This window comes from Eretmochelys imbricata, chromosome 2 (genome assembly GCF_965152235.1).
Source record: "Eretmochelys imbricata isolate rEreImb1 chromosome 2, rEreImb1.hap1, whole genome shotgun sequence".
Taxonomy (NCBI): Eukaryota; Metazoa; Chordata; order Testudines; family Cheloniidae; genus Eretmochelys; species Eretmochelys imbricata.
The window spans coordinates 56,899,574-56,911,645 of NC_135573.1; the positions used below are offsets into that span (position 1 = coordinate 56,899,574).

At 41.1% G+C, this 12,072-nt stretch overlaps 1 protein-coding gene across 8 annotated transcripts in view; it reads left to right on the plus strand.

Annotated features, from left to right (window-relative positions):
* STAU2 (staufen double-stranded RNA binding protein 2) overlaps window positions 1-11,753 on the plus strand; it is a 225,879-nt gene extending 214,126 nt beyond the window's left edge. For 7 of the 8 annotated variants that reach the window (XM_077810128.1, XM_077810129.1, XM_077810130.1 and 4 more), the window contains 2 exons: window positions 9,656-9,744; window positions 10,621-11,753. In XM_077810128.1, the coding sequence (XP_077666254.1) occupies window positions 9,656-9,744; window positions 10,621-10,714 (183 nt within the window). In that variant the 3' untranslated portion in view covers window positions 10,715-11,753. Of the gene's footprint in view, window positions 1-4,154; window positions 4,340-9,655; window positions 9,745-10,620 lie in introns of those variants that run through there. The other variant, XM_077810134.1, reaches the window with a different exon arrangement.
* Window positions 11,754-12,072: the final 319 nt, after the last annotated feature.

A 12,072-nucleotide genomic window follows, 5' to 3' on the forward strand; every position in this document is an offset into this window, starting at 1 on the left:
CCAGTTTGTTGAAGTGCTAAATCAGCATTTGGCAGCTTTTTGCAGGTACAGAAAGAACATTTTCTTCATTTAAGTTTATTCAGCTAGTACAGTTTAATGGCTAGTTCACTGAAAGTTAAGAAACTGATTGAGAGTTGAAATAGCCGAAAAGCTTGTTTTCCTCTTCCAATCTACAAATACAAACTAGAGGTGAGAATGAAATCTGCTGGTTCAAAAGTCTTTAAAGACATGGTGATCAGAAACAATCAATTCAATTGAGTAACTACAGATAATCCTTCCATTGTTTAATAAACCAGCTGGTTTTCAATGCAAAACGTGTTTTGATAAACTTATATAAAAAAGTATCCAGAACATTTAAGGTTGTTTTATGTAGGAAACAATTTTAAAGTGCTTTTTGTGCATTTTTAGTTGAATTGCAATGTCCATCCAAACAGAGCTTGATGCAAATTATAACTAAAAAAAAGTAATCATGCAGTAAATAAGAAATTCATCATTTCCTAACATAACAAAAATGTAAAAATAAACAACGTGAATCAATGCGTGCTAAGATATACAATTGCTTAAATATGTATGGTTAGCAAAGAATAGTAACAAATTTAGTATAAAGACTATATTTAGTTGCAAATCAACATTTTTAAATGGTTACCAACCAGTGAGAACCAACCTTTCTTTAGGAAAATACCTAATAAGGACCAATTGAACACAAGTTAAAAATTGATTATTTAAATCAAAGTTTCCTGTCTGCTGATTTAAATCAATCCACCCTGCACTATACAAGACAACAGTTCCTGCCCCAGAGAATTTACAATCTTGGAATCAGAGAGGAAGCAACAGATGGATAAAACAGACAAATGGGGATGAGGTAACAGAAAAGCAGAAGTCTCAGCTTGCCACTGCCCTAACCAATGCCAGACAGTATTGATTTTGTAGGCACACAACAGATGTCTTAATGAGAATAAGGTGATGGCTTTACAAATTATAACAGTGAGGTTTTTCCCCATGCATAGGAGGTGGCATAGGAGAAAGCATAGAGGTGACTGAAGGACAAGCAGCTAATCAGAAAATCACAGCTGGCATTATTGGTAGAGAAAAGGTAAAGGTTGAGAACTCATAGATCTTATAGGGTGGGGCTGAAGAATGATGGGCCTTGAAGACAAAGACAAGGAGACTGTGTTTCATGCAGTGGAAGACAGGGAGCCACTGGAAGGAAACAGCAAAGGGGCTGGATGTGTTCAGAATGCCAGTGTCAGGAAGACTATCCTAGCATCAGCATTTTGAATTGACCTGAGGGAGGCAGTGTGGCTGGCTTCAATGCTAGAGAGGAAATTACATAAATTGAGGTGTGAGATGATGAGCGCCTGGTAGTCTGGATAGATAGAATAGGACAAACCTTAGAAATATTATGTAGATAGAAGCAGTGAGACTTGGACATGGTTTGGATGTGCAGAGATTTATAAGAGGGAAATAACTGATTTGAGTGACTGAATGGTGGAATTATTCAAAGTGAAGGAAAAATAGGAAGGCTTTTAGGTTGGAGTTCAAAAGCTCAGTTTTGGCCATGTTGCCAAAACATCATCCATATGGAGATGTCAGAAAGATAGATGAAGATCTGAGATTGAATGGAAAGAGGCAAACCTTTAATGGAGAGGTATATTTGTGAGTAGTCAGCGTAAAGATGGTATTTGAAGCCATACTTGTGGTTAAGATCTCTGAAAGAAAAGGTATCAAGAGAAGAATGGGGAGCCAAAGACTGGGCCTTGAGGAATACCCACTAGAAAGAGAAGAGGACCCACTCAACAGTCCACAGAAAGAGCAACATGAGAGAACAGTCTCAAAAGCCAATGGAAAACTGAAATTTAAGAAGTAGCAAGTGGGTCAGTGGTGTCAAAGGCCTCTGAGAGCTCAAGGAGAACAAAGATGGAATAGAGGTCACGTGAGACTTTAAAGAGAGCAGTTTCAAGGTTGGGAAGGTGGTTTAAAGAAGGTAAAGAATGAAGTTGGAGGAGAGGAACTCAAGGCAGAAGTTGTACATGGTGTGTTCAATAAGCTTGGCAGTAAAGGGATAGTATTTGGAGAGACAGGTGGGAGTCAAGGGTAGAATTTTGATTTTATGGTGGAGGAGATTAAAGCATGCTTGTATTGTGAGGGGAAGGAGCCTGTGGAGAAGGATAAGGGAGGGTGGGGACAAGAGAGACAAAGCAGAATGGGATGGGGAGGGGTATCCACTGGAGCATATGGAGGAGTTAGAGGAGATTAAATGAGAAATCTTCTTGTCAGAGGAGAAGGGAGGGGAGGCAATAGGACACGTCAGTCCAGGTGGAAAAATAAAGCTGCTTGCTTAGGAAAATAGCAGAACTGCAGCAGTAAGAGAACAAATTTGTTGTGGAGGAAGATTGCATGATCATATGGCTTTCCTTAGAGTTGCTAGAGGTAGAACAGAGGAAGCAGATACTTGGGTTGATCCAGTGCTGAGCTTTGGTAAGGCAGACTATGTGATGGGAAAGAGTAACAAAGGAGTTGTGGGTGGTGAAGGCTGTAGAATGGAGGGAATCAACAACCACGTCAATGGAGGAGGGGGCCGAGAGCAGACAAGAAGTTATCTGTGTTAATACATTGGAAGTCAAGAAGGACTGGGTGGCAGGGCAAGGGGGGCATGTTGGTAATGCTGATAAAACTCAAGTTTAGCAGGATATTTTTAAAGGTTCAGATATTTATATGGATAATAATAAATCCATAATTGCATTTATAAGATAAAAATGTGCAAACCCTCATGCTTCTTGATATAAGCCAACTACCAACTGCCCGGAATTAGGAAGAAACTTCTCCGAGGGTCAAGTTACTCCATGCTTGCCCATTATGAAGTTTCTTGTGCTGTCTTCTGAAAGCTTTAGGTACTGTTCATTGTCAGAAACAGGATATTGGAATGGATAGACCACTAATATAATGCAGCATCACAATCCTTGTGGTGCTATTCAGCTTGCCCGGATACAGGTTGTCTAGCAATATTTAAATTATGTTAACATACATTTCAAGGGAAGGCACCACGGAGAGAATCCAGGAATAACTATCACTTTAATTGTGAAAGCAGATCTAGCATTTTGTTACAACAGTAGCCTGTGTGTGATTCTTGGGGTGATGGCTGTGTCTCTGGTCCAACAGGAACTGAAAATTCAGATAAAAGCATACAGAGAACCTGTTTATGTTGACAAGTAGGAATAAAGAAACTTCACTAAACGCTCCAATTTCTAAATGTTTATTCTGGGGTTTGTCCTTGAGGAATGGAAAGTTTCAGGATAAAGGTGAATTACGAAGCAAAGAATAAATTCAGCCTAGTTCTTCTTGTTGAATGTCCCCACTAACATAGGGGAGCTTTTGACACCGAAATGTGTGTTAATTTTTAGAGCTGTGGATTAATTGCAGTTAACTCAAGCGATTAACCAAAAAATTAATTGTGATTAAAAAAAATTAATCATGATTAATCAGTTTTAATCACACTGTTAAACAATAGAATACCAATTGAAACTTATTAAATATTTTGGATGTTTTTCTACATTTTCATATATTTTCTACATATTCATACATTTTTTACATTGTACACTGTTGTAACTGAAATCAAAGTGTATATTATTTTTGATTACAAATATTTGCACTGTAAAAATGATAAACAAAAGAAATTGTGTTTTTCAGTTTATCTCATACAAGTACTGTAGTGCAATCTCTATGTCATGAAAGTGCAACTTACAAATGTAGATTTTTTTGTTACATAACTGCAGTCAAAAACAAAATAACGTAAAACTTCAGAGCCTACAAGTCCACTCAGTCCTACTTCTTGTTCAGCCAATTGCTAAGACAAATTTGTTTACACTTAAAGGAGATAATGCTGCCCTCTTCTTCTTTACAATGTCACCTGAAAGTGAGAACAGGCATTTGCATGGCACTTTTGTAGCTGGCATTTCAAAGTATTTACATGCCAGATATGCTAAACATTCGTATGTCCCTTCATGCTTTGGCCACCATTCCAGAGAACATGTTCCATGCAGATAACGCTTGTTAAAAAAATAATGCGCTAATTACATTTGTGACTGAACTTGGGAGAGAATTGTATATTCCCTGCTCTGTTTTACCCTCATTCTACCATATATTTCATGTTATAGCAGTCTTGGATGATGACCCAGCACATGTTCATTTTAAGAACACTTTCACTGCAGATTTGACAAAATGCAAAGAAGGTACCAAGGTGAGATTTTTTTAAGATACCAACAGCACTCGACACAAGGTTTAAGAATCTGAAGTGCCTTCCAAAATCTGAGAGGGACGAGGTGTGGAGCATGCTTTCAGAAGTCTTAAAAGAGCAACATTCCGATGCAGAAACTACAGAACCCAAACCACCAAAAAGGCAAATCAACCTTCTGCTGGTGGCATCTGACTCAGGGTATGTCTACGCTATGAAATTAGGTCGATTTTATAGAAGTCAATTTTTAGAATTCGATTTTATACAGTCATTGCATATGTCCACACTAAGTGCATTAAGTCGGCGGAGTGTGTCCTCACTACCGTGGCTAGCAACGACTTACGAAGCGGCGCACTGTGGGTAGCTATCCCACAGTTCCCGCAGTCTCCACCGCCCATTGGAATTCTGGGTTAAGTTCCTAATGCCTGATGAGGCAAAAACATTTTCGTGGGTGGTTTGGGGTACATGTCGTCAGTCGCCTCTCCCTCCGTGAAAGCAACGACAGACAATCGTTTTGTGCCTTTTTTCCTGGGTTACCCATGCAGACGCCATACTACGGCAAGCATGGAGCCCGCTCAGCTCACCATCACCGCTGCTGTTGTGGGCAAGTCTACTGTAGGGACTGCTGTGATCCAAGTAGCCAATGCAATCATTGACGTTCTGTTATCAACGGTAGTGACTCTGGGAAATGTGCAGGCCTTTTTAGATTTTAGGTGCATCATATTCCTGTCCTTCGTTGCTGGTGAAGAAGTCTTGCAGCCGTACATTCCAGTCTGGTTGGTGCTGTAACACCCCGTAGCACTTCTGTGGTTGACACATGTAATGGCTCCAGGGCTCTTGCTCTTTTGCCTTGGCCGAGGTACCTTGCCCTACCAGGACCTCCAAGCATTCGACACAGGAGCACCTGCAGCAGCTGGCATTGCTACACAACAGCAGCTCCTGGATGCCTTCGCAGCAGACGGTGCAGTAGGACTGCTAGCCGTCCTCGTCCATGGTGCATGGCTCCACCGCTTCCGCTGCAACTCTGCTCTCTTGCTACTCTGCAGCAGATGGTGCAGTAGGATTGGTAGCCATCCTCATCGGACATATAGCTTGGCCTGGGGTTCTGGGAACATCTTTCCTGCCTGGGTCCTAGCAACCTCCAGGGCATGGTTTATGACTCCACCGCTTCCACTGCAAGTCTGCTCTCCTGCAAGCTAGAGGCTTCTGCCTTAGGCTGCTCTCCCAGCCAGTAGCACCACGCAGTCACACCTACCCCAGCCTACCCCTTGCTCCCGTGGCTCGTGAAGCCTGGACATTAGTAAGGAGCAATTTAACTATAAGCTGAGCAAGTGCTGAATGGCGGTAGAATGTGCCTTTGGACGTTTAAAAGCACGCTGGTGCTGTTGGTCAGACCTCAGCGCAACCAACATTCCTATTGTTACTGCTGCTTGCTCTGTGCTCTATAATATCTGTGAGGGTAAGGGGGAGATGTTTATGGTGGGGTGGGAGGTTGAGGCAAATCTCCTGGCATCCAATTTTGAGCCGCCAGACACCAGGGCAATTAGAAGAGCACAACAAGGTGCGCTGTGCATCAGAGAAGCTTTGTAAACCAGTTTCATGACTGGCCAGGCTTCGATGTGACAGTTGTGTGTGTTTCTCCTTGATGCAAACCGGCCCCCTTTGTTGATTTTAATTCCCTGTAAGCCAACCACCCTCCCCCCTTCAAAATAAAGTAACTATTGTTTTGAAAACATGCATTCTTTCTTTATTAATTAAAAAAAATGAGATAATGGACAAGGTAGCCTGGGTGGGGTGGGGGAGGAGGGAAGGACAAGGCCACATTGCTTACTGTAGCCACACTAAAAATAAAACTGTTTGAATGACAGCCTTCTGTTGCTTGGGCCACCCCTAGAGTGGAGTGGCTGGGTGACCGGAGCTTCCCCCCCCCCCCACACCACGTTCTTGGGCATCTGGGTGAGGAGGCTATGGAACATGGGGAGGAGGGGAGGCGGTTATACAGTGGATGCAGCAGAGGTCTATGCTCTTGTTGGCTTTCCTGCAGCTCCAACAGATGCTTCATCATGTCCGTTTGCTCCCCCAACAGACACTTCATCATGTCCGTTTGCTCCCCCATTAGCCTCAGCATCGCGTCCTGCCTCCCTTTCCTGGCCTCTGCCACTGAATGCCTACATGCATTAAGCTGTGGCCTATCAGTGCGGGAGGACTCCATGAGCTCAGAAAACATGTCATTGCGAGTGCATTTTTTTCGCCTTCTAATCTGCGATAACCTCAGGGACGGAGATGATGGGGGAGCGTAGAAACATTCTATGTTCTATGATTCTGGGGGGACGGGGGGTCACCTGTGCTGCTGAGTTCGCCACGCTGACCAAACAGGAAGTGAAATTCAAAAGTTCCCTGGACTTTTCCTGTGTACCTGGCTAGTGCATCGGAGTTCAAAGTGCTGTCCAGAGCAGTCACAATGGAGCACACTGGGATAGCTCCCAGAGGCCAGTACTGTTGATTTGCATCCACACTACCCCAAATTCGACCCAGCAAGGTTAGGTTTAGTGCTACTCCCCTCGTCGGGGAGGAGTACAGAAGTCGATTTTAAGAGCCCTTTAAGTCGACGGAACAGGGTTGGTTGTGTGAATGCAGACATTTTTCAGTTGACCTAATGCGGCTAAATTCGACCTAACCCCGTAGTGTAGACTAGGGCTCAGATAATGAAAAGGAACATGTGTCGGTCTGCACTGCTTTGGATTGTTATCGAGCAGAACCCATCATTAGCATGGATGCATGTCCCCTGGAATGGTGATTAAAGCATGAAGGGACATATGAATCTTTAGTGCATCTGGCATTTAAATATCTTGCAATGCGGGCTACAACAGTGCCATGAGAATGCCTGTTCTCGCTTTCAAGTAACATTGTGAACAAGAAGTGGGCAGCATTATCTCCTGCAAATGTAACCAAACTTGTTTGTCTGAGCGATTGGCTGAACAAGAAGTAGGACTGAGTGGACTTGCAGGCTCTAAAATTTTACAATGTTTTATTTTTGAATGCAGGGTTTGGATTTTTTTACATAATTCTACATTTGAGTTCAACTTTCATGATAAAGAGATTGCAGTACAGTACTTGTATTAGGTGAATTGAAAAATATTATTTCTTTTGGTTTTTTACAGTGCAAATACTTGTAATCAAAAATAAATATCAAGTGAGCACTATACACTTTGTATTCTGTGTTGTAATTGAAATCAATATATTAGAAAATGTAGAAAACATCCACAATTATTTAAATAAATCGTATTCTATTATTGTTTAACAGCATGATTAATTGTGATTTTTTAAAATTGCATGATTAATCACGATTAATTTTTTTAATCACTTGACAGCCCTATTAATTTTGTTTTCTTCTTTTCTGAAATCCTCTTGGCACTTCTTGGGTCACTGAAGGCTTCCCAGCATATGACATTAGGTATAGATTGCAATGAGAGTTCTGATATTTGTGATGTCACATTCTTGGATACCTTCTGTGAACCAGGACTTTCTGAGAAAGTCTCAGAGAAAAGAAACAGAATTTTAAAAAGATGGTTAAAACTTTTTATATGCTCAATGCCTGATGCAACTTGATTATTAGGGACACTGAGATAATGATATCTGTTTTTCAAGTTAGCTTTGCATTTCAACTTTAAGATGAAACAGGTGGCAACTCGTTTGTTATAATAGGTGTGTTCTGAAGGTGAGATATGTAGTATCTGAAAATTTCATAATCAATTCCTGCTAATTAATCATGGGAAAGCATTCCTCTCAGTTGCCAGAGCAGTCAGCAGAGAGAAGAGGGATTTACCTAGCAAACTAAAGCAGATGTAGGGGAGGAGACAGAAGTAAAGGAATAAAGAATGCACTTACACAAATAAATTTAAGTCCTATAAATTGTAATATTGTTCCATTCCTGTTGCCTTCCCGTCATCCAGCATAGGCTCAAGTACCTACTCGGTGTCTTTCATTGACCCATGTATAAAATATATCAGCGCCACCCACAGTGCTATTCTAGATCTAGCCATTGGGATGTAGGCATCTTCCTCCACCACCACCCCTTCAGTGTTCCTCCTTTTTATTATATTACACGACCCACATCTCTTGGATTCTCTGTAACTTGAAGTCTTTAAATCATGATTTTTGAGGACTCCAGGAACTCAGCCAGAGGGTATGGGGTCTATTACAGGAGTGGGTGGGTGAGGTTCTGTGGCCTGCAATGTGCAGGAGGTCAGACTAGATCAGTTATTCTCAACCTATTTACCATTGTGGGCTGCAGGCTGAGAACCACTGCGCCAGACACACTGGCCTGCCCAGCCTTGCACTGCCAGCCTGCCCCTTCCCCTCGGGGGCAGATCTGCACCATGCACCGCACTGTCCCCTTGCCCAGCGACCGCCCCTGCTAATCCCCCCCACACACACACAAGCCCCTATGCCCAGAGCTCTCCCCGACACATCCCGTGGTGCAGGGCCAGGAGCAGAGCTCCCAAGTAAAACTTGGGGGTGCTGCAGTAGCCCCCCCTCCACACCCCTAGTCCCTGGGCCTATGCTGCCCTTCTCCCTCTACCCCCTCACTGCCCAGAGACCCACTCTCCTGCACACTGTCCCCCTGCTGCACTCACCTCCCCAGCTGCTGCCAAGAGTGCTCCAAATGGCCCCACCCTTTGCCAGGCCCAATCAGCGAATTTTTAATTTTCTTTTTAGCGCACAGCTGGGCTGCCGCTGTGTTCTAATTGGGCCACATGCGGCCCGCGGGCTGAGACCACTGGACTATATGATCATGATGGTCCCTTCTGACCCTACAGTCTATGAGTCTTGCAAGAATTACTGACCTAAGATTCCCTCCTCAGGACCAAAGGGAAGTGTCAGCTCCATAAATACACTAAGGGAGGCTGGGAAGGCGTCATAGAGAAGTGACAGGTTTCAGAGTAACAGCCGTGTTAGTCTGTATTCGCAAAAAGAAAAGGAGTACTTGTGGCACCTTAGAGACTAACCAATTTATTTGAGCATGAGCTTTCGTGAGCTACAGCTCACTTATCTGATGAAGTGAGCTGTAGCTCACGAAAGCTCATGCTCAAATAAATTGGTTAGTCTCTAAGGTGCCACAAGTACTCCTTTTCTTTTTATAGAGAAGTGAGAATTCTAATGGGCATAGTCTCTCCTTAATGCTAGTAACACAACTTTCATTAATCCTTAATGGAAGTTACTCATATGCATGGAGAGTTGAATATATCATTCTTTGCTCACAAACCAGCTCTTTATCATGGCATTATACTATAGACTCTTTACTACCATCCTAACTTAATTTGCCTCAATATACAAGAGGTACGTTTAAAAAGAACTGTCATTAGTGACTGTCTTCATTATATCATTACAGTACTAGTAGTTGACAACTCATTTTTTATTCAGGCAGCTTTAAGTGCCTTGAAACAGTTTTCGGAACAAGGACTGGATCCAGTGGAAGGGGCTATGAAGGTTGAAAATGGAACACTTGAAAAGTAAGTGTCATTTAGTCTTTATATTTTAATGCCTGTATGCTGTGCCACAGAAAAAATGTTAATTAAAAGCTTAATTGCTCTTTTAGAACTTAGCAAAAATGGTAGTTCATTTCCTCTAGAATTCACATATAATTTGACAATTTGCTCACATAAAATGCATTTCACTTTTAGTACTAGTTGTAGTGTTTTCTAACTAGTAATGATGCAGCCAGCCTTCTTTTGCAAAGTTTTTCATTTTAATTGTATGGCTATCATGTAATTAGCCTAACATGAGTAACTGGACATTTTATTTTAGCGATCCATCTTGCCTTTAGTCAAACAGGTTGCAGTGCATGATGTTGCATTTAAGTAGTTTTCTGCCAATCAGTGTTTATGTATGTAATGTCAATTTTATCCTAAAGAATTTGAAAGTAAAGCAGAATTTCTTTCAGTCCTTAAGAACACTGATCTGGAATTTTAGCTTTGAGGAATATAGACTAGATGTAAGTTTCATAGTGGATTTTTTAAAATTAATTATTTTGAAAGAAAATAGGATTGTTTGTAAAAAACCAGTACGTTTTTCCAGCTTTTAATGTAGCTCAAGGAACAAAGTAGTGTTAAGTTACCAAATAGCAGCGTAAGAGATAGACTATAAATATAAGTGGCATTTGGAATTTTCAATAGATATACTGTGCCTATTTATAAAACTGATTTAATCAGAAACATTTTCCACATGATCTCATCAGCATAGTATCTGAACATAAATATTGTTGTTTCACTTTAAAATGTCACCTTTCATGGTGACCTTTGACTCTCATGTGCCATCTGCTAATAAACATGTCTTAAAGATGTGCAACCCTGGACCTTACCGCTCTTGTTAATGTATTAATCTTTCAGACAAGTCAAGCATCTGGGAGAGAAAGCAGACAATAAACAGACTAACTCAGGCACCATTGCTCAGGACTGCAAGGATTCAAAGGCTGTCGTCTAGGAGCTTCCCAGCACCCACGGCCGCCACTGCATCCTTATAAACCTGTCAACACGCAATAGGGTGTATGTGTACAAGGAAATGAATGACTAATACCATTATTTGAGTCTTATGTGAAGACAACACTATTCTAACACAAGAGATAGTATACATGGTACTGTTTATTCAACTGGGGGAAAATAAAATTGAGCATTTCCCTCTGAACTTGAGATCAGATCATAACTCAATTGCCCAGAGGCAGCAGAAATCTGATCATGTTACTGGAACTTAAAATAACAATTAATTAACAAAGTGTTATGAAAAAAGGTAAAGTTTAAAATTTATTAATAAGAGTCAGCATTGATTCAGTTACACAATTTTTTCATAGTGTAGTTTAAGTTCAGCTTTACTCTTTTTTAAAATAAATGCTTGAATATTTTAAAATTAACCAATGACAGTGCTGTGAGAATTGTAGTTGTTGTCTTCATATATAGTCATACAGCTTATCTTTTTATGCAGACATTATGCATTCTTCATTCTATATCAATATGTATGACTTTAAGATGCACTACTCAGAGTTGTATGCAAACAGAAGTTTAAATCATGAAAAGTCTTTGCTTAAACATGAACTGATGTTAGTAATGATCAGTCGCGATATACTCCAGGAAAAGCAGTTACCGTATTTGATTTCCCTCCCCATTATCAATTGGAAAGGCGTCTTGCCTCCAAGGAACATTTCCCCCTTAATTCTGCTCTCTGTTGTGTGAAACACATCTACACCCCATTCTGTGTGTTGTATCAACCCACCGTTTGCATCAACTGAGTGTTTTTAATAACTGCATTCTGATCAGGAACAGCAGATAGGATTGAAGTGTTATCGAGGAAAGGGAAGAAAACTGTTGGAACAGATGTAAAGACTCTCCTTGTAGAAGGAATGGCATTAGAGATGAAACTGGCAGCTGCAGTCGGTACCAGAATGTTCAGCTATGTGGGCAAATGCAGTAAAACCACATCAGTTCATGTGTACAATGGTGGTGTCATCTCTTCTTTATCTTTAAAAATATTCACCTAGCAGAACTACTTGAAAAGTCACAAAAATTTACAATAAACAACTAGAACCTATGCCAAGAACTGGACTAGACCGTAATCTTCCACCACGGGGCTGCCTCCTATGAAACTATGGTTCTATTTATACGTAACAAGCTCATTTTAGACTCAAGGATATAATTTTTTAAGAGCTTTCCATTTTTAAATCTTATGCAACAAAAACATGACACAGCTGTCAACTGCACAACAATTGAATTACAATTACGTAAGATTTCACAAGAACATAACCCACAAATCACAACCTGGATGACTCACCTGACCAGAAAACACACAAA